The sequence below is a fragment of the Peromyscus maniculatus genome, chromosome 19 (assembly GCF_049852395.1).
Source record: "Peromyscus maniculatus bairdii isolate BWxNUB_F1_BW_parent chromosome 19, HU_Pman_BW_mat_3.1, whole genome shotgun sequence".
In the NCBI taxonomy this organism is placed as follows: Eukaryota; Metazoa; Chordata; class Mammalia; order Rodentia; family Cricetidae; genus Peromyscus; species Peromyscus maniculatus.
The window spans coordinates 14,089,479-14,115,955 of NC_134870.1; the positions used below are offsets into that span (position 1 = coordinate 14,089,479).

Consider the following 26,477-nt stretch of genomic DNA (forward strand, 5'->3'; position numbering starts at 1 on the left):
CCACCACCTTGGGTTAGACAGTGTGGGTGTGGATCTCCATCACCTTGGGTTAGACAGTGTGGGTGTGGATCTCCACAGTCTTGGGTTAGACAGTGTGGGTGTGGATCTCCACCACCTTGAGTTAGACAGTGTGGGTGTGGATCTCCATCACCTTGGGTTAGACAGTGTGGGTGTGGATCTCCATCACCTTGGGTTAGACAGTGTGGGTGTGGATCTCCACCACCTTGGGTTAGACAGTGTGGGTGTGGATCTCCACAGTCTTGGGTTAGACAGTGTGGGTGTGGATCTCCACCACCTTGGGTTAGAGAGTGTGGGTGTGGATCTCCACCACCTTGGGTTAGACAGTGTGGGTGTGGATCTCCACCACCTTGAGTTAGACAGTGTGGGTGTGGATCTCCATGACCTTGGGTTAGACAGTGTGGGTGTGGATCTCCACCACCTTGGGTTAGACAGTGTGGGTGTGGATCTCCACCACCTTGGGTTAGACAGTGTGGGTGTGGATCTCCACCACCTTGGGTTAGACAGTGTGGGTGTGGATCTCCATCACCTTGGGTTAGACAGTGTGGGTGTGGATCTCCATGACCTTGGGTTAGACAGTGTGGGTGTGGATCTCCATGACCTTGGGTTAGACAGTGTGGGTGTGGATCTCCACCACCTTGGGTTAGACAGTGTGGGTGTGGATCTCCATGACCTTGGGTTAGACAGTGTGGGTGTGGATCTCCACCACCTTGGGTTAGACAGTGTGGGTGTGGATCTCCATCACCTTGGGTTAGACAGTGTGGATGTGGATCTCCACCGTCTTGGGTTAGGCAGTGTGGGTGTGGATCTCCATCACCTTGGGTTAGACAGTGTGGATGTGGATCTCCACCGTCTTGGGTTAGGCAGTGTGGGTGTGGATCTCCATCACCTTGGGTTAGACAGTGTGGGTGTGGATCTCCATGACCTTGGGTTAGACAGTGTGGGTGTGGATCTCCACCACCTTGGGTTAGACAGTGTGGGTGTGGATCTCCATCACCTTGGGTTAAACAGTGTGGGTGTGGATCTCCACAGTCTTGGGTTAGACAGTGTGGGTGTGGATCTCCACCACCTTGGGTTAGACAGTGTGGGTGTGGATCTCCACCACCTTGGGTTAGACAGTGTGGGTGTGGATCTCCATGACCTTGGGTTAGACAGTGTGGGTGTGGATCTCCACCACCTTGGGTTAGACAGTGTGGGTGTGGATCTCCACCACCTTGGGTTAGACAGTGTGGGTGTGGATCTCCACCACCTTGGGTTAGACAGTGTGGGTGTGGATCTCCACAGTCTTGGGTTAGACAGTGTGGGTGTGGATCTCCATGACCTTGGGTTAGACAGTGTGGGTGTGGATCTCCACCACCTTGGAGCAATCACTGGTTTCTTAATTGTGACAACAGGAGCAATTTAAGGTTAAATTGGATTATTTCACAGTTTAAAGCATGTACTTCTGGTGATCCCGTCAGAAAGAATCTACAGAACAAGGGGAGTGGGGAGTATTTGCGTATCACGTGTCTGATAAGGGAACTGTGTCTAGAACATAGAATTCCTATAATTTAACAGAAGTGTAGCTCAGTTTAAAAACAGGCAAAGGATTTGCAGAGATTCCTCCAGAGACAGTATACAACTGGCCCAAGAGTACTTTACGAAGATACTCGGTGCCATTAGTGATTAGTGAGATCCACCTAAACCCATGAGGCACCCACTGCACCCACGGGCACAGCTGGGCTCAGACTAACACACAAGAGTGAAGAACATTGCTGGGGGAGAATAAGATGGTGTGCCTGCTTTGGAATACAGATGGACTATTCTTCAAGATGTTTATCGTGGAGACCGCCCATGACTCAGCCCAGATTCCCACCTCACAGCCAATGAAACATACGTCGCCCAAGAACTTACAAATGTTCTTGCAGCTTTACTCAGTAGTCCCCCAATGGCCCAGATGCCCACTGACTGATGGATGGATTGATAAAATATGGTGTATTTATATAATGGAATATTATCTTTAAAAAGGATCGGAGTGCCAGTGAACCTTGAAAGGTTTTTCTGAGTAAAAGAACGAAGCTTAATGGTCAGAAAGAATGATCCCCTTTATGTGAAATCTGGGGAAATGCAGATGGACAGAAAGTCAGAAGAGGAACAGTTGCCAGCGCAGAGGAGACGGAGAGCAGTGGCTGCCAGTGCCTGTGAAATCTGTGTGTGGTGATCAAAATCTTCTAGAATCAGATACCTAGTATTGGATTTACAGTCCTGTGAATATATTGAAACCCACGGACTGAATCACACTTTAAAAGGCTGCGTATATGAGTTACATTTGAATGTTTTTTAAAGGCCATTTTCTGTATGCCTTTTAAATTCAAAACTACGCCAGAAAGGTAAATGAATGATAGTTATTTTTTTAATCTTTGAGAGAAGGGAAATTATTGTTCATTTGGTTGCTTGGTTTTTGTTTTTTTGAGACAGGGTCTCTCTGTGTAGAACAGGCAATCCTGGAACTTGCTCTGTAGACCAGGTTGGCCTCAAACTCAGAGATCCACCTACCTCTTCCTCCCAAGAGCTGGGATTAAGGGTGTGCACCACCACCACCACCACCAACAACAACAACAACAACAACAACAACAACAACAACAACAACCACCACCCACTGGCGAAAGAGGAGAAGTTGTAAAACATGGGATCTATTAATACAGAACACAGAGTTTAGATAACTAAGAAGATAGGACTATCACAGGATCAGATCTAAAGACACAATTCACAATCTAAAAATTACACATTTAACAATATGATAATACAAGTATGAATACACATATATAAGAAAATGTAGATATGTCAAACATTCACTCTTATTTTTAGTGTTTAAACAAAAAGTATTAATATTAACAGCGATGAGACTTTCCCAGATTTCTTGTATCTTGCATGTTGTGACAAACAGAACTGACTCTTCTGTCACTTCACAGAGCCTCAGACACATTGCTGTCACAATGGCAGACTGTCTCTGTCTCTCTCTCTCTCATTCCCTCCATTTGAAGGAGACAGAAATGTCCATAGTGAAGCTCAGTCATGGGCCTGCCTCCTTAGTGGGGAGGCAGGAAGAGGAGGCTCACCTGTATTCTTGGAGTATGAGGTGGGACCCTGTAGCATCCCTCTCAGTAAGAAGGCACCCAAATGAGAGGAGTCAAAAATGACAGATTTCCACTAACATTTGGAATGCCTAAAATTAGAACCATACTTTCTATCAGAAACCAAAATAAATTCCACATGGATCCAGAATTCGAATGTAAAACGGAGAGCATAAAAGCACTCACAGAAACTATGCATGAATATTTATGATCTTGGTGGAGGGAAGTTGCTAAGCATCATGTCAATACCAGAATGCCATCAAAACACTGAGAGAGAATATTAAATGACCCAAAGGACCTGAGGTGTGGTAGATTGCTCGAATAGCATTTATAAGGCCCTGGGTTTGATTCCCAGCACCACCGAAACAAGTGTACATAAAAATAGAAATAATTGCATTTAAAAAGTATTGTCACATTTGGGTAAAAATAAGTAAATGTATATAACCCCACCCCAAAAAGAGCAGATGGTATATGCCACAATTCAAGCAGGAGTTAGCTACCACTTGGGTGACAGATACTAGAGATTTTTTTCTAACTTTCCTCACTGTACTGACCCCACCCCCGCCCCCCAGCCAAAGTGTTTTTATTTTTAAATTTGAAAAGTAGAACATTTGGATGGTTAGTTCATGAGAATGTAACATCTGGGTCTTCCGAGGCAAATTCAATGCTAAACTCTGGAAAAATGAGGCTAGCTTTGCAGAATGGGTTGGGGGCAGCGCTTCCACATGCCCACCTGTGTGATTATGTTGCAGGGGATTGGAGTTTGCTGCATCTGGTGACACTTTTAAAAGGACTGGATAATTGACTGCCCCCACCACACAAACACACACACACACACACACACACACACACACACACACACACACACACACACACAATCCTGATGTTTTCTCTTACCTCCCCAGTGTTGGGGGTTTGGGTTTGCTATGCCTTGTCTTGCTTTTAAAAGAAGCCATCTGCGTAGGAAGAAACTCCTAATTCACACTGTTGGCATCTAAAGGGAAGCCAGATGCCTCTGCCTCATCTTTCGCTGCCTTACCTACAAAGAATGAGTTTGCGCAGCACTTCCAGTTCCAAGGCCTTTAGCTTCCCAGCATTGTGTGTCCCCTTCTCTGGGACTCCATCTCAGTAGAGGATTTGGCATGAGACACATCAGTGTCCAAGCCAAAGGGGAGTCTCCCACTTGAAAGACAAGGCCTCCCAGAAGCCTCGGTGATAAAGGATGAGGGAGGCTCTTCAGGGACCAGAAAGGCTAATCAATAGCATGTCATGGAAAGAGAGCGAGCTATCTGGAGAGAATGAAGAAAGTTTGCAAGCGTCAGGCCACTTGTTCCCGTTCTTGGCACTCAGTTGCTCTTCTTCTGAGTCAGGACTCATCATGACAGTTTCTCGAGTTAAAAGTCCTTAATCTTTACCATTCAGATAAGAGCCAAGGAAATGCCATCTTGCTGGGGTTTTTCTAGCTGAGATTAGCATGTTTCAATAGTTCTTTCTTCGTGTTTAAAAGTGAAAACCTTTTTGCTAAGACAGTCTCTCCTGTCCAAGGGGAGTCCTAGTGGACATTTCTGCATATTTTTCTCTCGCTTGTAAACAGCATGACTCTGAGCACCTATGCTTTTTGGGTGACCCCTGGCTTCCTCCTTTATGCTAAAGAGGGAAGTCTGTTGCTCTTGGACTGGAATGGAATAGGCACACAGCTGCTTCTGGTATTAGAAGGCGTAGTGATAACAGTTTCCAGCCCAGTCACTTCACAAGATGGCTATAAAACAGCATGAGCATATGTCTTTGGGCCACACATCCCATGAGAACCTGTGTACCGCTCTCATAGTTATATGTTCTGTGCTTTTTCTTCTTAAATTGACTTTGATGACAGGAAGCAGGACAGTAGCTAGATAGAGGAGAAAGAATGTGTCCCTTTCCTCTCATAGAAATAGCAAGATTCTGGGGTTTTTGTTTTGTTTTTCGAGATAACGTTTCTCTGTGTAGCTTTGGTACCTGTCCTGGAACTCGCTCTGTAGACCAGGCTGGCCTTGAACTCACAGAGATCCACCTGCCTCTGCCTCCAAAGTGCTGGGATTAAAGGCGTGAGCCACCACCAACCAGCTGAAGCAGCAAGATTCTTACCATGGCTTCTTTGGCATCAGTGGAGGATTCCACAAGTTGGTACTGAGAACTGGGTACACAGTGGCCCTGACAGGTGCTGTACTGCTGAGGCATGGTCTCTTCCTTCTGGTACCCAGCCCCTGCTGCTGAGGAGATGGAAGTGCAAGGGTAAAAGGGACGTGTGTGCCGGAGGCTCTGCTGTGTATCATGGTGCCTGCAATCATGACCTCCATCACATCTGGGTGCAGCTGGACTCATCCTTGCCTCTCATTGTCTTTTTTTTTTAGGAGCAGCCTATTGCCAGTTCATGGACATGCTTTTCCCAGGCTGTATTAGTTTGAAGAAAGTAAAATTCCAGGCAAAGTTGGAACATGAGTATATTCACAATTTTAAACTTCTGCAAGCATCATTTAAACGGATGAATGTTGATAAGGTAAGTCAGATGTACTCTTTTCTTCAGAATTGCTTTCAGTATTTCATTGTTTTTAAATTACGTGCATGTGGGTTTGTACACATAAGTGCAGTGCCTGCAAAGGCCATGGTAAGAGGGCATTGGATTCCTCAGGGGCCAGTTACAGGCGACTGAGAGCTACCCAGTGTGGGTGCTGGGAATTGAACTCCGGTCCTCGGGAAGAGCACTGCGTACATCTTAGCCAGATCTCCAGCATACTTACAGTAAAGTCTGAGAACGTATCCATGAGGGATATACTTAGATATCTCACCATGTGGGGTCTGTACATACATAAACAAGAGCCCTGACTTCCCCCATTGGCCTGTGAGGTTTTAGTTTTAAGAAATCCTTAACCCAGTAGCCATTAGACAGAAACCTCTTAGCAGGAGTCCCGAATGTCACAGTGGTGGGTTGTTAGCTTTTCCATGTAGCAAATGAGGAGCTTATGTTTACCAGTTGCCTCTGGGGTTCTTTGGGTATTTTGTTCTTTGGAAAAACAACTTGTTAACAGGGGAAACCATCCTGGCTTTGAGTCTCAGTCCCACAACTGAAGCAAGTCATGTTTTCTAGGTGTCTAAACTGGCTCCTTTGTGAAAGAGGACTAGGGTCCTCCTTTTCCTCATGGTTATGACACAGCCATGAGGAGGTGCCTATAAAAGTGTCCAGCATGGTGCAATCCTCAGATTCCAACATCTGTGAATGCTGCTTTCTCCTTTGAAGTATCTAGGGTGTTACAAATGGAAATGTTGGCCCTCACATCCTTTTTCCTCCCAGTAAGGGACTAAGGGGCTGAGAATCACTGGTCTCTCTCTATGAATGTTGACTGCTATTCAAATGTTCACTTGCTAATATGTGTTCATTATTTAGGGATTTATCTTAGAGTGAGTATGACTGGCCGTGTCTCTTAGAATGAGTAAGCATGACAAGACATGAATTTCAAACAAGAGGGAGAGAGATAAACCAGCAGAGGAGAAACAACTATTTTTTTTTTCATTTTTCTTTATTAAGAAATTTTCTACTCACTCCACATGCTATCCACAGACCCCCCCCTCCCTTCTCCCACCCCAGCCCTCTTTCCCAAGCCACCCCGCATCCCCACATCCCCCAAATCGAGGTCTCCCATGGGGAGTCAGCAAAGCCCAGCACACTGAGCCTAGGCAGGTCCAAGCCCCTTCCCACTGCACCAAGGCTAGAAACAACTCTTAAAACAGTATTAATAAAAAGAATAAATAGGCCACAGGATAAAAATAGATACTAGGTTATAAGAGATAAAGGTGAAAGAAAAGTCTAGTAAATCAGCACAGTTCATGCTTCCCCGAGTAAGAAGCATTCATACCAGAATGTTGAGAAAATCTGGCTTCTCCTTTTCTAGGAATGTTTATTGTATAGTCTTGGCCAGGCGTGGCAGTGCACACTTGATAGTCCCAGCTACTTCTGAGGCTGAGGCAGGAGGATTGCTCAAGCCTGAAGTTTAAGAACATCCTGGACAACACATGGAGGACCCCTTTTCAAAAGTGTTTCTCTAAGAAATCTTCACTTTTATTCCTTTTGCTGTGGCTAATCTCTGGGTAGCTCTTTCCCGGCACCCAGCTGGGCAGGCTCTCCTTACTTTTAAAAGTTCGAGAGTCTTTTTTCTTCCACTTTTAAATCCACGCTTGTGCATTAGAGAGATGAAACACCTGTCCATAGGTTTCTGGCTGGAACTTGCTGCGGATCAGTCAGAGAGCTTTGTGCAGCACTCTGTACGTGAACACACAGAAAATGGCAGAGCTAAGGATGTTGAAAAATAAGTTTGGAATGGCAGGAGACTGGCCTTGGCCTCACCAGCCTACCAGCCCCAGGAGCATCAAGATGCCGTAATGGCCCAAATCCCTTGGAGACACAGTGTCATGTACCCATCCCATCTGTCATTCCCAGTGTGTTAGAGGGCTCACTTGAAGCCACACTCCTGGAACCAGGAATGCAAATTAAGTCAACAGAAGTAAGAGCTGCCTGTACCACCATCCTGCAAACTCCTCACACAGCAGACAGGTTGGCTCGGTTGTTCATGAAGGACCTTGTGGTCCAAGTCACATAGCAGTTACCAGTCAGTCTCTCTGAAGGCAAACAGTAAAACTCAGAAGACATTAACCAGAATAAAGTATCCAGCCAAGTCAATGAAGCTCGAACGGGGCAGGAATTCTTTCAGCGAGAGTTCAGGGGAAGTGAGAGGAGAGACATGGCAGCCCCCGAGCCTCCAGGACCAGCAGCAGATCGATGAAAAATGTCCCTTCCAGAAACTTCTCTTTATTTTGTTCTGCACCTGTATCGGTTTCTGTTGCAGCTGCATGTAAACGTTTTTAGAAAATATGTCACTGATGACTTAGCTGAACACGTAGCCCCATGTGTTCCCCTCACTTTTTCTTCTCAAGAAGAAGTTGATACTGAAGGGCTTTCTGTTCTTTTTTTCAATGGTTTCATTGACTTTTGAGATTAGAGTATATCAATTCCCCCTTCCCTTTCTTCCCTCTAAACCTTCCTGTGCTCACCCTTCCTTGTTCTCTTTCAAATTCATGGCTTCTTTTTACCAGTAACTGTTGTTCCTTGTACCAGAAAGTGCCATGCAAGTTACCAAAGGAGGGAGGCGACCAACACCAGAATGGCTGGTGACCCTGAGAGCGCACTAGAGGCACGAATACTTTGGAGATAGCCAACAGCTCTCTCATTGGACTTAAGACCCTTTCAACGATAGGAACATCATGCCTCGTGCAGGAAACCTCACTGACTACTCAGAGCTAGTGAAGTCAGTGATCGTGAGAAGAACCGACAACCACCATTTGCTTTTTAAAGTGTCCCTGTTGGCTCTTATGACCATCGATGGCATATCGTTTCCAAGGTGGCAGAGCTTTGCTGCAGGACAGTCCCTTCAGTTTCCATTCATGCTGTCAAGCTAAGAGCTGTGTTCCCTGGACACTAGCCTCCTCTCTGAATCCTGCGCATACACATACGCATTCTGACTCACGACTTAGTTCTCTCGCTCTCTCATAGTTCCCATTCAGTTGTCCCCAGTGATTGAAGAAGTGAAATCTAGTAATTGTGCTGCTATGTGGGAAGCATGATGATACAATTCCATTTTCCTATGGAAAAAAAAATAGTGGCCCACTGAATAAGCTAAATAATCAAGTCACCCACCCCCCCTTTTTTCCTTTGTCATAGTTCCAAAGGTTCCTGTGAGAATAAGCAGGGAATCCTGGCTGACTCTGAGTTGTAGTGGGAAGGTTATTCTGGAAAAGCTGAGCTTCGCATCTCTAAAGCTGATGTGCATGTCCTGAGCCGCCTTTGTGTGCTCCCATGACCCCCTTAAGGAGCCTCTCTCTTGTTGCTGGAGGGCTTCTCTCCAGGTTCCCCAAGCCCCGCAGTCCCACAATCCACTTACAAAATAATCACTCAGACGCTTATATCACTTATAAACTGTATGGCCGTGGCAGGCTTCTTGCTAACTGTTCTTATATCTTAAATTAACCCATTTTTATAAATCTATACCTTGCCACGTGGCTGGTGGCTTACCGGCGTCTTTACATGCTGCTTGTCCTGGCGGTGGCTGCAGTGTCTCCCCCCTCAGCCTTCCGCTTCCCAGCATTCTCCTCTCTCCTTGTCCCACCTACTTCCTGCCTGGCAACCTACTTCCTGCCTGGTCACTGGCCATCGGTGTTTTATTTATATAGAGTGATATCCACAGCACTCCCTCTCTCTGCTCTGCACTCTCGTAGAGCCTCAGCTCCTGGGCCCTGCACCTTGTTAGCTGGGGTGCTTGTCGCTCGACATTTTAATGAGCTCGGCTCCGTGTGACCCGTGAACTCAGTACCCGTTGTCACTGATCTGCCCCTGGCCGTGTGCTTTGTCTGGTAGCCATAAACCTTATAAGGGTTTATCTCACTACAGCTGGGCCAAGGGTTTACAGAGAGACAGGAAAGTGCTTCAACTTTGAAAGAGCACATCATCATCCCAGGCCTGGATATTTTGTGGGGAGACTGTTAAACTATAAATATCCTGTCCACGAGAGAAGTCCCCAATTTTGTTTTCTGGTTTTGTTTGTGGGCTTTTCTGAGACGAGGCCTCACTGCATAGCTCAGTTTGGTCTCAAATTCATAATCCTGCCTTGGTCTCTCAAGGGCTGGGATCACAGGCTCTTGCTGCTACCAGACCTGGCAGATCACACCCTCTTCACAGCTAAGAATATTCCTTTTTAGTCATTCAGGAAGTATTACATTCTCTAGGACAATTCACTCTGATTTTTGTTTTTTTTTTTTAATCAGTTCTTTAAATAGTTAAAATTGTGTTAATTCTAGAACACGACTGAGAAGACAGGTATGGAAAGAAGCCAGTGGTCAAGAACTGTAGCCCCGGGGCCAAAGAGACCCAAACTTGGAAATAATATGTGGAAAGCTGACTCCCAGGGCGTGCGTGATTAGTAATCCTTTGGAGAAGTGGTCCCCTGAGACGCTGAGACCATGAGAATAATAAGCATGTGGTCAAGAACTGTAGCCGTGGGGCCCAAGAGACGGCTCAGTGGTCAAGAGCACCTGCTGCTCCCACAGAGAGAGGACTCTGGTTCAGTTTTGGTCCCCGACACCCGGTGACTCACAGCCATCTGCAGCTCCACTCTCAGGGGATCCAGCGACCTCTTCTGGCCTCAGCAGGCACCATAAACACGTGGCGGTGCCCACACAGACAAGCAGGCACACACACATGCACATAAATACGTTTTTAAAATTTTGTTCACTAGAGGACTGCAGGCACGCAATCCTTGGGATATAACCGTGTAACACGCTAAAGAAACCTGGGCTTTGTGACTCATGTAGTGACCTGATGTTGCAGGTAATTCCGGTGGAGAAGCTGGTGAAAGGGCGTTTCCAAGACAACCTGGATTTTATCCAGTGGTTTAAGAAGTTCTACGACGCTAACTATGACGGGAAGGAGTATGATCCCGTGGAGGCTCGGCAAGGGCAAGATGCCATCCCTCCCCCTGACCCCGGGGAACAGATCTTCAACCTGCCCAAGAAGTCTCACCACGCGAACTCCCCCACGGCAGGTAGGTCGTCGCTCTCCAGGCAGGGATTGGTTCCAGCCCTCCTGGGCTTTAAGTCTGCGCTCGTGAATTGACGGTGTTTTCATGCCTTTGCATGGTTTTCAGTATTGTCTGTGTACGCGCTGATCTTTCCGTGACCCATTTGTCATGAGTCTTGAGTTCAGATATTAAATAGCCAGAGCCTCACATGCTGTGTCTCCGGATGTTAAGATAATACCCTGGAGATAGGTTTTTTTTTTTTTTTCTCTCTAATTTTTCTGAAAATTTTTAAGCAGCCTATTTAGATTTTGATTAAAATGTTTTTACTGCCTAATAGCTGGCAAGACAGACCATAATATGAACTGACTTGTGCTGTTACATGTGGATCATTTTCAATAGGCACGCAAAGGAAATTAGTGATCATTTTTATATGTTACTATGGGCCCTTCATTTATTACGCAGCCTTGTCCTAAAAAGGGAAACCATTGAGGATGTTAGGAAACCATTGAGGATGTTTGCCTGGAACTTTTAGGAGTTTTTTAACTTTTGTAGATTAAAAAAAACCTCTCTAAAATATCTTAGGAATATCCTTGCCGTAAACAGCCAACTTTACCAGATAACGTATGCTCTTGTGAAATGGGGTCACTGTTATAAATGCCAGTTGTGTGCTAGACCGTTCATTAGCAGTGAAACTCTCAGAAACTTTCTTCCATCCCAAAGGCGAGCCCATTGCTCAAATCATTTCAGATGTTTTTATTTCTGCCCAGCCTACTCTAGTCAGTATGGATTAGGCATGATTAATACTAGACACAGGTAGCTTTATGATCATACTTTTCCTCACTACTTACAAACATTTTCCATCTTTTCTCTTTGAATTCATAGCTATATCCCAGGCAATCTGTATCCCTTGGAAATCTGACATCTTCCAAAGATTTTTGAAATATTTGTTTGTTTGTTTTAAATGGCCTGGCGGTGGTGGCGCACGCCTTTAATCCCAGCACTTGGGAGACAGAGGCAGGCGGATCTCTGTGGTTTCAAGGCCAGCCTGGTCTACAGAGTAAGTTCCAGGACAGCTCCAACGCTAGACAAAAAACCCTGTCTCGAAAAACCAAATAAATAAATAAATGATTGTTAGAGATAATAAGATCAGCATTATACTTACCAGTCTTTTAGAGGAGGTCTTCTTCATGTGGAATAACATAGTAGAAGAAAAAGAATACATACCTCTAGGAACTATTTAGGAAACAACAGGATTGGGTTTTGGTAACGGGTGGATCCTGGAGTGAGCGAGCGAGCTGCCGAGTGTGACTTCTCGGCTCCCACCCATGGAAGGGTGAGGCTATCATCCAGGAAGTCCTGAGAGGGCTGGATTTGAGAAGAAATTGTATTTATTTTAACATACTGAGTTTCGGGTTTCTTTGCAACATCCAAAAGACAATCTAAATAACGTGTGTGGGGGTGGGGGTGGGGGGGTTCAAAAGTGTGGACAGGGGATAAATAGACATGTGTGAGTGTTCCATACACTGAAGCTGAAAGTGAACACAGAATGATAAGGAGAGGGTGCCTTCAGGAATTCCTAACAGTTATGGCTGAGTAGAGGAGAAGAAACTTTCCTGGAATGCAGAGAAGATGCCAGAAAAACAGGAAGAAACTAAGGAGTGGCCTTCAGGGAGGGAGATAGAATGATCCAGCGTCTACCTCTGCGGGGAGTCGAGGCAAATGAAGCCTGAAGCGTTTGTTGGATTGCTCAGCTTGAAAATCATTCATGGGATGATGAGACAAGGAGTGGATTAAGGAACGAGTTGGATAAAAGACTCTGAGTGACTGTCCAAGTCCAGGTTTGGAATGAATGAGCCGCGCAGATGAGAGCACCGAGCACAGATCTTTGGGAGTTAGGCACACGTGAAGGGAAGGAGCCTTTTTAAAAGGATGACCACAGACAAGAAAGTCAAGAGAACTCAAATCATTAGTAGTATGAAACTGCGTAGACCTAGAATATTTTTCTTTCTTCCACAATCATGCTGTGACCTTAATTTTTTTGGCCTCAGCTCTAACACTTCTCTTCCAAACAGAACTGCAGTATGTTGCCTTGTCCTCATTTTCTAAGAATTCCCTCATCTGTGTCTCACAGAACAAACAGTAGGAAGTTTCTAGAAAGAGGGTCATGAATATTAATTGTGGAAATATAATGTACAGTGAAACTTGAAGCTGACTCCTAGGGCGTGATTAATAATCCTTTGGAGAAGTGGTCCCCTGAGATGCTGAGCCCTGGAGTCTGGATTACAGGAATTGAACAAGGCCAGGTAGGGTATGGAAGTGGGGAAGATCCAACCCTTAACAACTTTGTCAAGGATACAGCTGAGGAAAATAATAAGCATGTGGTTGTTGTTAGGGAGAGAGAAGCTTGAAGAGTGATAGGAGAATGGCACTCTTCGGTGTTTGCTTTGAAGACAATGCAAAATTATGTAGCCCGCCCTCAGTTTTCTCAGGTCCCACCCAGCCCGCAGTCCCGAGTTCCTCTGGTCCTGCCGGCCCCATGGTCCCTCATCAGCTTATAAAATAATCGTTGAATAACTTAATATTAATAACCAATTTCATGGCGTATGGCAGGCTTCTTGCTAGCCAGCTCTTATAACTTAAGCCATTTCTATAATCTGTATGTTGCCACGTGGCCGTGGCATTACCGGTCTGCTGGCATCTTGCTGCTCCTTCAGCAGTGGCTGGTGTCTCTCCCTCCTCTCCTTTCTTCTCTCCGTGTATCTGCTTGGATTTCCCACCTGCCTCTAACTGCCTTAGTTTGAAGTAGGGCTGATGTTGATGGGCGTGTCTGCAGGTCTGGGAATTGGGAAGCATGTGAAGTGACAGGACTCGGGTGAGAACCCAGGGCACGCTGCTGTTTCCCTTCTTAGTGTCATTTTTTGTAGTTGTTACTGGTGAACAGATTGGCTTTGAAACCCAACTGCATTTTTTGGAATTCTGATAATAAACCTCAGAATACTTTCCTTCCACAATCATAATGCATTTTATCTTTTTTTTTTTTTTTTTAACCTTCTAACATGTCTACTCTTCCACCCAGAATGAGGCTACACTGGCCAGCCCTCTCACAAAAGCCACAGAGGAGCTCGTGCGGGTTTTGATAGAATGCTGTGAGCCCGAATGAGAAATCTGTGTTTTCCAGAGCTTAGCCTCTCAGGTGACAGAACCTGGGAAATATATGAAAGTCAACAGTTCATAAATTTGATTTTCTTTTGATGTTCCAGAAGGCGGTGATTTCTGATACTGCTCCCATGCCTTGATGGTGTTTATTTTGTTGGTCTTGTTTAGGGAGGAAAGGTATTTTTCAGGAGGCAAAATTCATCATTCCTCTTTGATCAAATGTGTCCTGAATATTAGACATTGAGGGGCAGTAAAATTTTACTGGAGAAGAATTATCATAAGACATACATTACATGCGGGATATAGTTTTTAAAGACCACACGGGAGAAAGACCCCTAGAAGACTCTGACTTTCTTGAAGTCCTGCATCCAGATATTGGGAACATAGCCAAAAAAACAAGCCAAATGTTTCCAGAAAGTCAGGGAAGTGCTGGAAGGGTTATTTATAGAATTCATACACTTTGGTCAAGGTTTCTAGGGACTTTTCCAGAGTCTGTGCCCTCTTCATCGTGGCGTACATATGGTAGAACACGAGGATATCAGTTCCCAGCACGTGACCTACCAGGACAAGATACACAGTGCAAACCGCAGGGAAAGCTCCGAGTCTTAAGTTGGGAAGTTTACTGGAGTGTGGTAGCCTGGATATGTGTTTCATATCGGGCTATTACACGAGTCCCACGTGTATGGGTGAGTGTGATGTAGTGGGTTTCAGGGTTCTCTTAGAATTCTCCATTCAGAACACCGACCCATAATCTCTGTGATGTGATCTCAGTGCATATGATAGGAGCTGCCCTTCACCCAGGACCACGAGTCTGACTTTCCCGTTCCAGACTCGGGGTGAGTTGAAGCGCTTGAGGAAGTGAGTGGTGGCCTGTCTGGTGCTGGATCAGTAGCATGCAGACATTATTCTGATCTCATATTGAAACCGTGATCTCTTCCTAAGCACCTCTATCCTGGGAAATAAGTAATGGCTTGTATAGTTGGAAACAGCTGGGGGCCGGCACTTTGGAATACTTGACTTATTTTGCAGTGCATGGGTGTCTCCTCACAGATATGCCTTAGGCTGCTTTAACTGGCAGCTTCAATGCATCTTGTATGACAAAGGGAGCAAGCAGATTAGAGTGGGGGAAAATGCTGTGGAATGTCCACGTAATGGTAATTGAGAGGACACTGTCTATGCTAGCAAGGAAAGAAAGTCCTGCTTTTACAGCATCCATGCTCTATGTAGCTGTGCACCTGTATTTCCTGTATTAAACAGATGCTTCCCACACATTTGGTGCATTTTTTCTGAGAGCATACTAGATTTCTCTACCATTTCAATGCAGATAAAAAACTTTTCTCCTAAGGACTCAAAGAAGTATAAATTTGGTTGGTATCTGTATAACTGGGCAACTTACCTCTACTGTAATCAACTTTAATATAAACAGGTTTCATATAAGGGTGAATAGCTGCCAGGTAATATCCACTCTGACTACATTTTGAGGAATTGTGTTGTCAATAGATTTTGGCCTACCACCCACAGCCATGTGTTTAAATGCACATGTCATAGTCATAGCTGTCTGTTAAGTGTGTGCAATCATCCTGAAACATGATGTTCCCAAGTGCAATTGCCCTGATCCTACCTGCAATTCAATAGCAGTCTGAGGAGGCAGGCTTTATATGTGAAGACTTAAGAAAACTTAAAAGGAAATTCAACATTGTGGTTTCTATAGCAACTCAGACACATTGCAGATTCACATACGCTAATATATTTAAATCAGACTCCCAAATATAAATATAGTGTGATAGATTTAGAGTTGCTATGGGAATTGAGCTTTCTCTCTTCCTTAGAGACCAGTGTTTCAGCCTTAAAATCGGGTTAGGAGAAATGCTAGAAAAGTGATTTCAAAACAGAAGGTACCTAGGCAGAGTCAATGAGGTGCCTGAATAATCTTCATTAAATCCATAGATGTAGATTTTAGCAAATCCTAAAAGTATTTTTTGAAAACTGTGTTGAACATTGAACACTCCAGGCTGTCGGTGCAATCTTAAAATGTGACTGTATTTCTCCACTTATTTCCTTAGCAATGTGTGAGCATTGGCTGAGCATCTAAAATCTAGATAGACACCACTTCTCACCTTGGGGGAAAGAAAAGCTGCCTTTCCTTCACTGTGTTTTATGTTAGGTTTGTTTCTTAAGAAAGGTAGTGAAGTACAACAGTCGTGGTATCCCTTTTGGTTAAAGTGTCACATGCCTTTGAAAAGAACGTGCACTCTTCATCTGAACAGTGCTTTGCATACACGTAAAGCCAAGGTGTTTGACAGTGTGCTTCAGATCATCTGTGATTTAAGGGGAGGGGCCTTGTCTGTCTCAAATAATTGTTGCAAAGTGATTTTTAGTCTTTCTACATTGATTGGGAGATTGCCTGTTCCCCTTTAATTGTTTCTGGCTTTGATTTCTGTTTTGGAAGGCTCTTTTCCTGGTATACATGTGTATGATTAAACCATCCGATTGACTGGACTTACATTTTTGGAACTACTCTTTGTCTTAAAATAGCCACCACTGCTTTCTTATATTGGTGGTTTGAATGCTGTATCTTTCTTTTTACCCACCTATCAGTGTCTTTATATGGAAAGTGTGCCTTTAACCACTGTATGATTGGGCCCTGCCTTTTGCCTCATTTTGGTAATCTCTGTCTTTAAGAGTGACCAACCCGTTTGTATTTAGTGTAACTAACGGCTTCTTGATTTAGAGCTACCAAATTATTATTAGTTTCCTGTTTTTCCCTGTTACTAAAAAGTTTATTTTTTTATTTTACCATATTCAATTTTTTTCATTTCTGAACATTTGAGTTCCACACAGTCTTTAAACTCAAGAACATTTAACACTTCTTATAGTGACAGGCTGTGTGGTAAAATACTGTTTAGCTTTCCTTTTTCTGGAAAGGTCTTTACTGTGCATTCATTCCTAGTATTTTCACTAGACAAAGCATGCCTTCGAGTACTTTAAAGATGCTGTGGCCTCTAAACAGGAGTGCGTGACTCCCTGTGCCCAGGCTCTTCTCCTTATCTTTGGTTTTGTTTTAAGTGTGATGCCTGACCGTGGTTCTACTGGAATTTTAGTTCCTCACCTTTCCTGACTCTCTAAGCAACGAAAGCGCCCTAACCATCTTGTCAAATAGCTGTTACCAGTGCTCCTTGTGTATAGAGCAGCGTTGGTGTGTCCCTCCGCTCCCTCCCGCCCCTCACCATCTTTCTGCTCCACTGGCCTGCTCCTAGGAAGACACTGTTACATTGTATTACATTGTTACATCGCTAAGCTGCATGTGGTTGTTCCTTAGCTATGGAAAGGCCTGGAGAAAAATGGAAAGAAGCCCTCTAACAGCTCAGCTAATTAAATTCCTACTCTCTGTTAAGAAAGGGATATCAGCAGTGTGCTTTCCATTATACAAATGTCACGTCAGAGATGAATAAGCGATGCCACCAGGCATCGGGATTCTTTTCTTAAAAACCAGTCAAGCCTGTAGTTTTCTACCGTCTGTGTTCGTTTCTATAGTTAGGTGGCGTACACTTGGCTTACAAACAACAGAAATGTATTCCTCGCAAACAGGAGGGCCAGCAAGTCCAAAAGCAGAGTGCTAGGAGGTTGGGTGTCCCATAAGGACCTGCCTCCCACAAGCATTCTTCATAGACGATTCCCCCCACTGTGCACTGCGTCCCGAGGTGAGGCAGAACTTCTCAAGGCAAACTCACTTGAGCCTTCCTTCTGTGAATGCTGCTGCCGTTCCTTTGGTCTCTGCCCTCATGACTTCACCTCTGAGCGGCCTCAGCTCTTAGGACTGTCGTATCGAGGGTGAGTTTAAACATACGAGGGTGTGGGGATGAGTAACAAGGTTTTACAACACGGCGCCTATACAATGGTCACAAAAAACTCCGCCGGCCCACACTCTGAGGATATCCGCGAGTTTAGACTATCAGACCTAAGAAGCAAAGAGGCAGGGACTCGGGAGTATCAGACAGGAGCCTCGCGCGCGTCTGGCTTTTCTATGCGAGTTTGTTTGCTAGGATGGCATTTTTGATAGATATGAGTTCAATTTACTTATTTTTTTTTTTTTAATTATCTGGCTTTCTTGGACCAAAGTTGTGTACATCGTTTTCTTTAAAACCAGATTTTTGGAAACCCTGCGCTGTTGTCCTGTAACTCTTCAAATCTCAGTTTACCATGAATTGAACTTTTCCTTGAGCTTTAGGGAAGTATTTAAAATATAGAAGGAGCATGCATATCCATGGGCATGTGCGCAGTGCGCAATAAGCACCCCTGCCCTCAGCCTTCCATTCAGTGGAGCGTCACAACAGCCCTAACAGATGGGTGTTAATATAAGCCTCATTATGGCATCTAGGAGACTGGAACCAGAGGTGCAGTAACTTGCCAGCATCACTTAGGCTAAGTGACGGACATGAGAGCTGAGGTGTGACCTGATTCCAGAACCTTGCTCCTCCCTGGACCTCCTCTCTGGGATTCACAGACACAGCCTTGGGCTCTGTGCCCTCCCCTGGGCTTCACTCTGTTGGGGTGGCTCTCTAAAGCATCCCTTTTTATCTCTGCAGTCGTTTTGAGTTGGGAAGAGGCACGGTATTGTACCACATTAATAAATACAGGAAATGTTAAGTTCCTGGATGTTTATCTCTGATTTCCAGATTTTTTTCCATCCAAATACATCTCTGAACAAATGGTGTGAGGAGTAGTGAAGTAAAGAATAAGCCCCATAAACAAAACTGGCATAGAGTTCTGTCCAAGAGGCTGGTGGTGGCCCCTCCGGCAGCCGTCTTGGCTGTTAACAAAGCATCAGGTCCCCTTATAACCAGTGTGGGTTGTTCTCACAGGGACACTCCCTGGATATGGTGAAATGTGTGTTCCTCTTCACGGGCTCGCCCTTGTCTCTATAGGCATGTACTGTAAGGTGGGATTTTGCTCTTCAGCTTGACAGTAAACCTCATCAGTTCTCAAAGAGAATGGTGTCACAGTCACTCCTGGAGTTACTCTTGTGCCTGTGAGCCTGTTTTTATTCTAAGTGTCTTTCTCAGTCATTTGGTATGATGGGCCAAGTAAAAAGCGGTGTGTGTGTGTGTGTGTGTGTGTGTGTGTGTGTGTGTGTGTGTAACATCTATATATTGTGTGTACACATGTGTGCCACAGCATTATAAAGAGGTGAGAGTGCACCTTTTAGGGGCTCTCACTTTCCACCTTGTTTGAGGCAGGGTCTTACTGTGTCTGCCCCTCTACTCCAGCCTAGCTGCCCCGTGAGCTTCCAGGCAGCTCTCTTTGTCCGTCTCTCTGCAGGAATGCTGGGTTACGGATGCACACACTGCACCTGGCTCTTCCCGCGGCTTATCATCAGTTAGGGTCATCAGGCTCATGCGGCCAGCGCCTTTACCCACTGACCCGGCTTGCTGGCCCCTAAAAGCAGCGTGTAGCACTTTATATCGTCTCTTTGGAAGGAACAGCCTGAACGACAAGCCGCTTCTGCCTTTTAGTCATTGTTTGCCCACTAGCTGACACAGAGAGGCTTATCTGTCTGCTCAGCTTGAGTCACCGCAGTATTGGTTGAGCTCAAGGAAGACGCGGCACGTTTTGGTGTCTGTCCAGCTGCTTCCATCGCCTGCAGCCACCTACCCCACTGCAGCTTGGAAGACAGCACATTGCCTGCACAGCGGCTCAGAAAATACTAGAACACAAACAGTTCCTATTGCTTTGGTCCCCTGCGGTTTTTTGTGACAGCCCTGCTTGAATCATATTCGTTCATGCGGTCCCAAGGTACTGCTGAGGCACGGTAAGGGATTCTGAGGGTACACAGTGATCCGAGCAAGACCCATGTTTTTGGAGGAGTTTCTGAGGAAACCTGCCGATGGACGTACGAGGAGAGTGTGCTCAGGGAGTGTTCGGAGGAAGCCGCCCCCCCCCCCCCCCAGCACTGGCTTTGCAGCCTCCACAAAGGTTTTCTGGGAAGCGAAAGCCTCAGCTGAGATTTAAGGATGAGTTTAAAGGTTAGCCAGATGAGAGGCATGGCCAAGAACATTCCAGACAGAATAGAATGTTGAGGTCCCAAGAAAGTATGTTCGGTTCAGTGAAGCACAGGTCGTTTTGTTTGGATGTCTTGAGCCATGAGGCTGCAGAGGTAAGCAGGTCCCCTGTTACTATTTTAAAAAAAAAAGGAAAGGAAATGACAAAGTTGGCAGCTGAAAACAGCGTGTGTGTTGTCTTACAGTGCAGCACAGCTCAGCTGGATTCTCTGATGTGGAGCCCACGGGCAGCAACCCAGTATCCAGGGGGCTAAGATCTCATCGGAGGCTCCCTGGGCAAAAGAGACACTTGTAATTGTTTCTTCATCTATAGGGCTGAGTCTCTCTGGCTTCTTCCTAGGCCACTCTTGGTTGGAAGTCACTGGAACCACTTCCGTGTGGGCCTTTCCAACAAAATGCTTACTCTGCGGCTGCTACTTCTCCATGAGCAGGAGGAAAGTCTGCCCAGTGCGTCTGCTACCAAGAGTCCTAAATATAGTGACGGAATGGTGGGAATGCCTTCCCATCACCTTTGCCGTAGTCTCTTGGCCACGCCCCCCACCATGTTCTAGGATGAATATTATGCAAATGTGTAAGCACCAGCAGACGGAGATCATTGAATGGGTGTCCTGTTCAAGACTGTTTGTCACAGAGGTTTACAGAGCTCACAATTTATAATGTGGTCTGTTGGGAGCCATGGGAAGGCTAATGCAGTATTTGCTCTGCCATACGAGAGCATATATAGAAGGGGCATGCTTACATGTAGCTTACAACCTCAACGCTAGCTAACTGTGGAGAAGAGGAAACAGCAGCCTAAGAAGATGGTTGCACTGTTTGCTATCGATACTTCAGGGAGATGTAGTCAACACAGTACAGTGATTAGTGGGATATGGGAAGTGAAGGGAGAAGGAAGTGTGGGCAACTAACCGTTAATGCACACGGGTGATTGGCTTGGAAGTTGGTTGGTAGGAGCAGCAAACCCTGGTACAGAAGCCAGATGCAATAATAAATAAAGGCGACTAGGTAGCTGGAGTGTGCTCTGCCCGTGGTCTCGCTTCCTGAGCTCTGACTCTTTTCTGGGAAGTCCCGATAAGATTGTGTTACTGGAACCCAACAGGCTTGCCACCATCAGAAAAGGGACGGTTTATGTCAAAAGGGACTCGGGCTGAAACTAAAGGGCAGCATATCTAAAGTAACTAAGGACGGAGGTACCCCAGAAACGGCCAGCTTACTTCATAAGTAAGCCTCCTTCTTAAATGAGTCCTGCGTGCCAGAAGTACAGCGGCGCCCACGATGGTGTCGCCATGGCAACGCCTGTGTGTCTTTATTCTCTGTGGGCTGGCTCAGTCTGCTGGCTCCATCAGCCACTCCCTTCCCTGGTACTGTGGAAAACAGGCAAGGGCTGCTGCTGTCAATTCGTGTTGGGATGGGATGTGGGGACCATTTATTGGGGTAAAAAGATCCCCACTGTTTTTATTTCTCTGAGGGCAATTGAAAAATAACAAATTTAAACTAAGATGGTGATTGGATTTGGCATGTAATATGTTTGAAAGCTGGATTCGTCTCCTACCAAGGTGTGAGAAGCATGGAAAGTCAGCAGTTCATTGCAAAATACACATTCCACATTGAAACAGCTATTTAAAAGTTATGATTTTGAAAACCCAAGCCCTTTCAAGACATGAAGCACTTTCTTGCTTTTTTTTTTTTCCTCTTATGAGAAATTCTCTCAAACCAAAGTGACTCAAGCAGAGCCCGGAAAATACTGGAGAATCACATGATGCCTAAAAATAAAGCACACCATCGCCAGCAGGGACCGTGAGCAGGGCCGCAGTAACCGTATGTAAATGTTCCCACTTGGGCATGCTCCGTGAGCTCAGCCCTCCCTGCACCCCAGGGGCTGCCTTTGTGCAGACTGGCCAGCCGGGGGAGGGGGTTCCTGAGGGGTCCTCAGCCACTGCTTACTCTTCCATGGCAGCATCCTGGCAGCAGTGAGGATGCCTCCCTTGCGGGGAGCTGCCCTGGTTGGTTCTGCCAGGGCAGGGCCATTTGTCATGTTGTAGAATGTCCCCAGAGCAGTGACTGGGAGCGGCCGACCCCAGCTCTGCCTCGGCCTAGCTTCCCTTCGGCTCTCCCCTTGGAATCAATAGCACGTGCTATCCATCTAAGAATGTTTCCTTTTTTTTTTTCCTGTTAACATTAACATTACACAAAATACAGATTGTATAAAATGGGCGTCTGGTGGCTGTGGTAAATGGTGTAGAATACGGTTTTTAAACTACAGCATCTCAAACACGACCCCAAACAAAACAAAATCCGTGGTGCGTGGACCCAGAGAAACGACTGCAGTGGCCTCCTCACTGGCCTTTGTGGGTCTGCCCTCATAGTCTGTTCTGAGAGCAGAAAGGTGACCTTTGAAAGCCAGCATGAGGACATGCCCCTCTGCCCAGGGTCCTGGATCCTGACAGAAGCCTGGGAGGACTGGGCAGCCGCCCTCCAGTGTGTCTCTCTGTCTACCCTGTGCCTTCTCTACCACAACATCCTAATCTGGCCCCTGAGCTGGTGAGGCAGAACTCACCCGCGTTAGGTCCGCACCCAGCCCGTTCCCTCCCCGCCTGCTCAGATGGCCACATCTTGCTTCCATCGCCTCTTGGTTTAAATCTCACCCTCTTGTTGAGGTCTTGAGGACAACAGGGTGGCTCCCATTTCTTGTGTGTCCTCTGCAGGGGTCCCGGATGCTGTGAATTGAAAGTTCTCAGAGCCATTAGCCTCTGTGAGGGGCGAAACTTTTTTTTTTTAATTCTTCTCTCATACGTTATATCCTGACTGCAGTTTCCTCTCCCTCCACTCCTCCCACCCTCCCCACTCCTCCCCTCCCCCAGATCTACTCCTCCGTTTCCCTTCGATAAAGGGTATGATACCAACTGAACATGGCTTAACAAGAAGCAGTAAGACTAGGCGCATCCCCTCATAGGAGTGAAACTTTTAACACAGGGTGACTGCCCGCCTTTCCCAGTGCGCACACATGTGCGCGCTGGCGCGCACACACACACACATACACACACACACACACACACACACACACACACACACACACGGCTGATGGCCTTTGCTTCCCTGCTTGTGCACAGAGTTCTTGAGTACCAGGTGTCCTGAGCAGACTCAGCGCTGCTGGCCTGTGGAAATCCTGCAGGTCTAAGAGAAGAGTTGGAACTGAAGACGACCAAGTTCGAACCAAGGGCCTATGTGACACCACTTAGCCACCCAGTCCAACCCTCCTCACTCCTGCCCTGGCCGCCTCGTCCACCCTGCTCTGCTTTCTTCCCGAACAGTGATGTTCTCGTTGGTTGTGTTACTTCTCAGCTTATTGTGTTCCTGTTCACTGCCGTGCTCCTGGATGGAACGTAACCTCCACACGGACAGGCATCCTTTGTGTTCCCTGCACTATTCGATGCCAGTATCTATTTAGCTTGCCAGCTACATGGTAGGGGTTCAGTAAATACTGGTTACATGAATGAATGGGTGAGTGAATGAATGAATGAATGAATGAATGAATGAATGGGGATAGTTCAAGGACAGGCTGGCACTGTAGCCCCCTGGTTTTCCGTATTGTTAGAGACTACATAGAGGAGGGGCATCCTGTGCCGCGGATTCACTGGGGGGTTGTGGAGGTGTGGATGGAAGGGAGCCTCTCTCTTCTCAGCACCGCAGTTTTGTTTCGCTAGTGTCTGGAATAGGAGTCCATTACTTTGAATGCTCTGTCGAGTCAGATCTCGTTTTCTGAGAAACGGCAGTACTAACAGAGTGAGCATTGTGTGCTAGCCTTTGGAGTCAGAGTTTGCCGTGTTTTAAGCCAGGTGTAGTGGCACACACCTTTAATCCCAGCACCTAAGAGGCAGAGACAGGTGACTCTATGATTTCTAGGCTAGCCTGGTCTACAAAGTGAGTTTCAGGACAGCCAGGGCTACACAGAGAAGCCCTATCTTGAAAAGAAAAAAAAAAATCCAAATTTTAAAGATATGTTTGTTTGTGTGTTTGCATGGGTTTAAGCACACCACATGCGTACAGGTGCCTTTGGGGACCAAAAGAGGACATCATCTCCCTCTGGGACATGAGCCTCTTGGTGTAAGTGCTGGGAGCCTGGTCCTCTGCAAGAGCAGCAAGCACTCCTAACCGCTGAGCCAGCTCTCTCCATCCCCAGGCGGTCTGTGTTTCTCTCGGGTCCTCCTCCCAACTCGGGAAAGTCACTGCTCTTCCTGTCTTGAACTTAACACAGGTAAGGTGGCGGCGAGTCACCCAGTTAGCAAGCAGCAGGTCCAGGGTTCCTTGAACCCTTGGGGCCACAGGGCTCTGCTAGCAAGTGCCACATCCTGCTGTCACCCCAATATGACTGAGGGTGCCCAGTGCCGTGCCAGTCTATGTTCCCACGGGATCCGTGTGGTTCACGCTCCGTGAGCTGCTCCAAGAGATGCTGCCCCTGTTGCAGGCTGGTATTGAGTTGTAAGGAACAGCAGTCAGGCTTCGCCACAGGCTGTGTTGATGAGGACAGAGCCAGAAGGGTTCTGAATTGCTGCTTGCAAAATAAAGAGCCAGCCTGTCAATGGGGCTTGTGAGCCAGGGCCCCGGAACCCCGTTAAAGTTCCCTTGGGACTGAACCCTGGCCACCACTGAGGTGCTGAGATTTTTCTCCTCTCAGAGTAGAATTATGGCAGTCTACAAAGTGAAGGGATGGCACCATTTTTTGAAGGGAAAGGCAAAGTCTTCACTGCTTGAATTTGTAGAAATGAGTATCATACAATAGCGGTCCGTCTCCTTGTCCAGCAGTGGTCCACCTCCTTGTCCAGCAGTGATCCGTCTCCTTGTCCAGCAGTGATCCATCTCCTTGTCCAGCAGTGATCCATCTCCTTGTCCAGCAGTGATCCATCTCCTTGTCCAGCAGTGGTCCATCTCCTTGTCCAGCAGTGGTCCATCTCCTTGTCCAGCAGTGGCCCGTCTCCTTGTCCAGCAGTGGCCCATCTCCTTGTCCAGCAGTGGTCCATCTCCTTGTCCAGCAGTGGTCCATCTCCTTGTCCAGCAGTGGTCCGTCTCCTTGTCCAGCAGTGGTCTGTCTCCTTGTCCAGCAGTGGTCCAGCTCCTTGTCCAGCAGTGGCCCATCTCCTTGCAGTTGATGGCTCTAGTGTCAGTCAATCACAGAGGAAGGCCTTCTTGCCCCCATGGGGCTCCTCATCAGTCCAGCCCAGCTGCTTTCACCAGCTGTGACCTTTTGTTTAATTTTAAAACAAGTTCATCTCACAATTAAAAGGGGATAAGGAAGTGATGTCAAATTCATCCAGGAATGACTGATCATTGCATTAGTGGTGTGTTGTCTGCCCATCATGTTTCCCCTGTCCTGTGTGGTATTAATGAATGAGGGTTGTGGGAGTGGAACAGGAAAGAACCAGTCTCTCCAAGTGAGGAAGACGTAGCTTTGTGCGTGGGGCGGGGATGGGGTGTGGGGTGGGGGTGTTAACGTGGACATGGTCCTCATCAAGAGTACTGATGTTGTGTAGTTAGCTCCCCTCTGTTTATGATTTTGGCAGAAGGAGTACAGTGAACTATGAGAAGTTTCTAGAGTCTCACAGAGTCGTGGCTGGGAAGGGCAGAGGTGACTACACGGCTTTCATTTGCTTCTCCCCTCTGAACCTATTCAGCCTCCTCTCTCCAAAATGCAGCATTTTCCATACACATCAAGCAAGCTGCTAATTATAGACATTAGACCCAGTGATGCTCTGACTTCACCGAAACACTGAATCAGACCACTCACTCCTTTTTACAACTATGGTTAAACTATCTTAGAATCATATTTATGCCCCAAACCCTAAAAGCATTAATTAAGATGGGACCGCTCAAAGACAGGCATTGTGAATCATGTCCATCTCCAGTGGGGAAATTTCTGAGAATTACAGGGACTTGGGCAGAGTTTATGTCCCTTTTCCTCTACTTCTGAAACCTCTTTTTATTTTGAAAGGGAAAATTAAGGGGGAGGAGACAAGCTCCAGGGCAGAACAATTGCGTATAAAAGAGGGCTACTGCTAATTAGGGTCTCAGGACATCATCACACGCAGCTTGAAAGAAATGGAAGTGTTTGGTAGCGCTAAGAAAAAAGTCTCAGTCGGAATTGTAGCCAGAGTGAGTGCATTGCCTTTAAAGGCCATGATGCCAATGCTTTCCATGTGTATATCCTTGAAGCATGAGATCTGGGAAGACACAGAAACAGAGTCACAGGTGGAGGTGAGCGCTTGGGCTGTTAAGAAGGCAGCCGTTGAGGGCCTTCGTCTCTAAAGCCAGGATTGGACTGCAGACATGACCTGGGTCACCAGAGAAGATGGGAAAATAAATAGTAGTTTATATAAAGATATTATGCCAACACTAACTTTACAGATATTGATAGCTACATTGTCTTGATAACATCCTTAGGATGTTTGGTCCCAGTAAATGAGAAAAAAAAAAAAAATACCTGGCCCTAGAAGCTAGATACACTTTAGAGTGTAGTTGATTGAAGCAAGAAGAAAAAG

At 46.3% G+C, this 26,477-nt stretch overlaps 1 protein-coding gene across 4 annotated transcripts in view; it reads left to right on the plus strand.

The window, feature by feature from the left end:
• The window catches only part of Mapre2 (microtubule associated protein RP/EB family member 2), a 150,458-nt gene that overhangs the window by 103,191 nt on the left and 20,790 nt on the right, over positions 1 to 26,477 (plus strand). For all 4 annotated transcript variants that reach the window (XM_006980114.4, XM_076554833.1, XM_076554832.1 and 1 more), the window contains 2 exons: positions 5,522 to 5,667; positions 10,543 to 10,756. In XM_006980114.4, the coding sequence (XP_006980176.1) occupies positions 5,522 to 5,667; positions 10,543 to 10,756 (360 nt within the window). The remainder of the gene's footprint in view (positions 1 to 5,521; positions 5,668 to 10,542; positions 10,757 to 26,477) is intronic.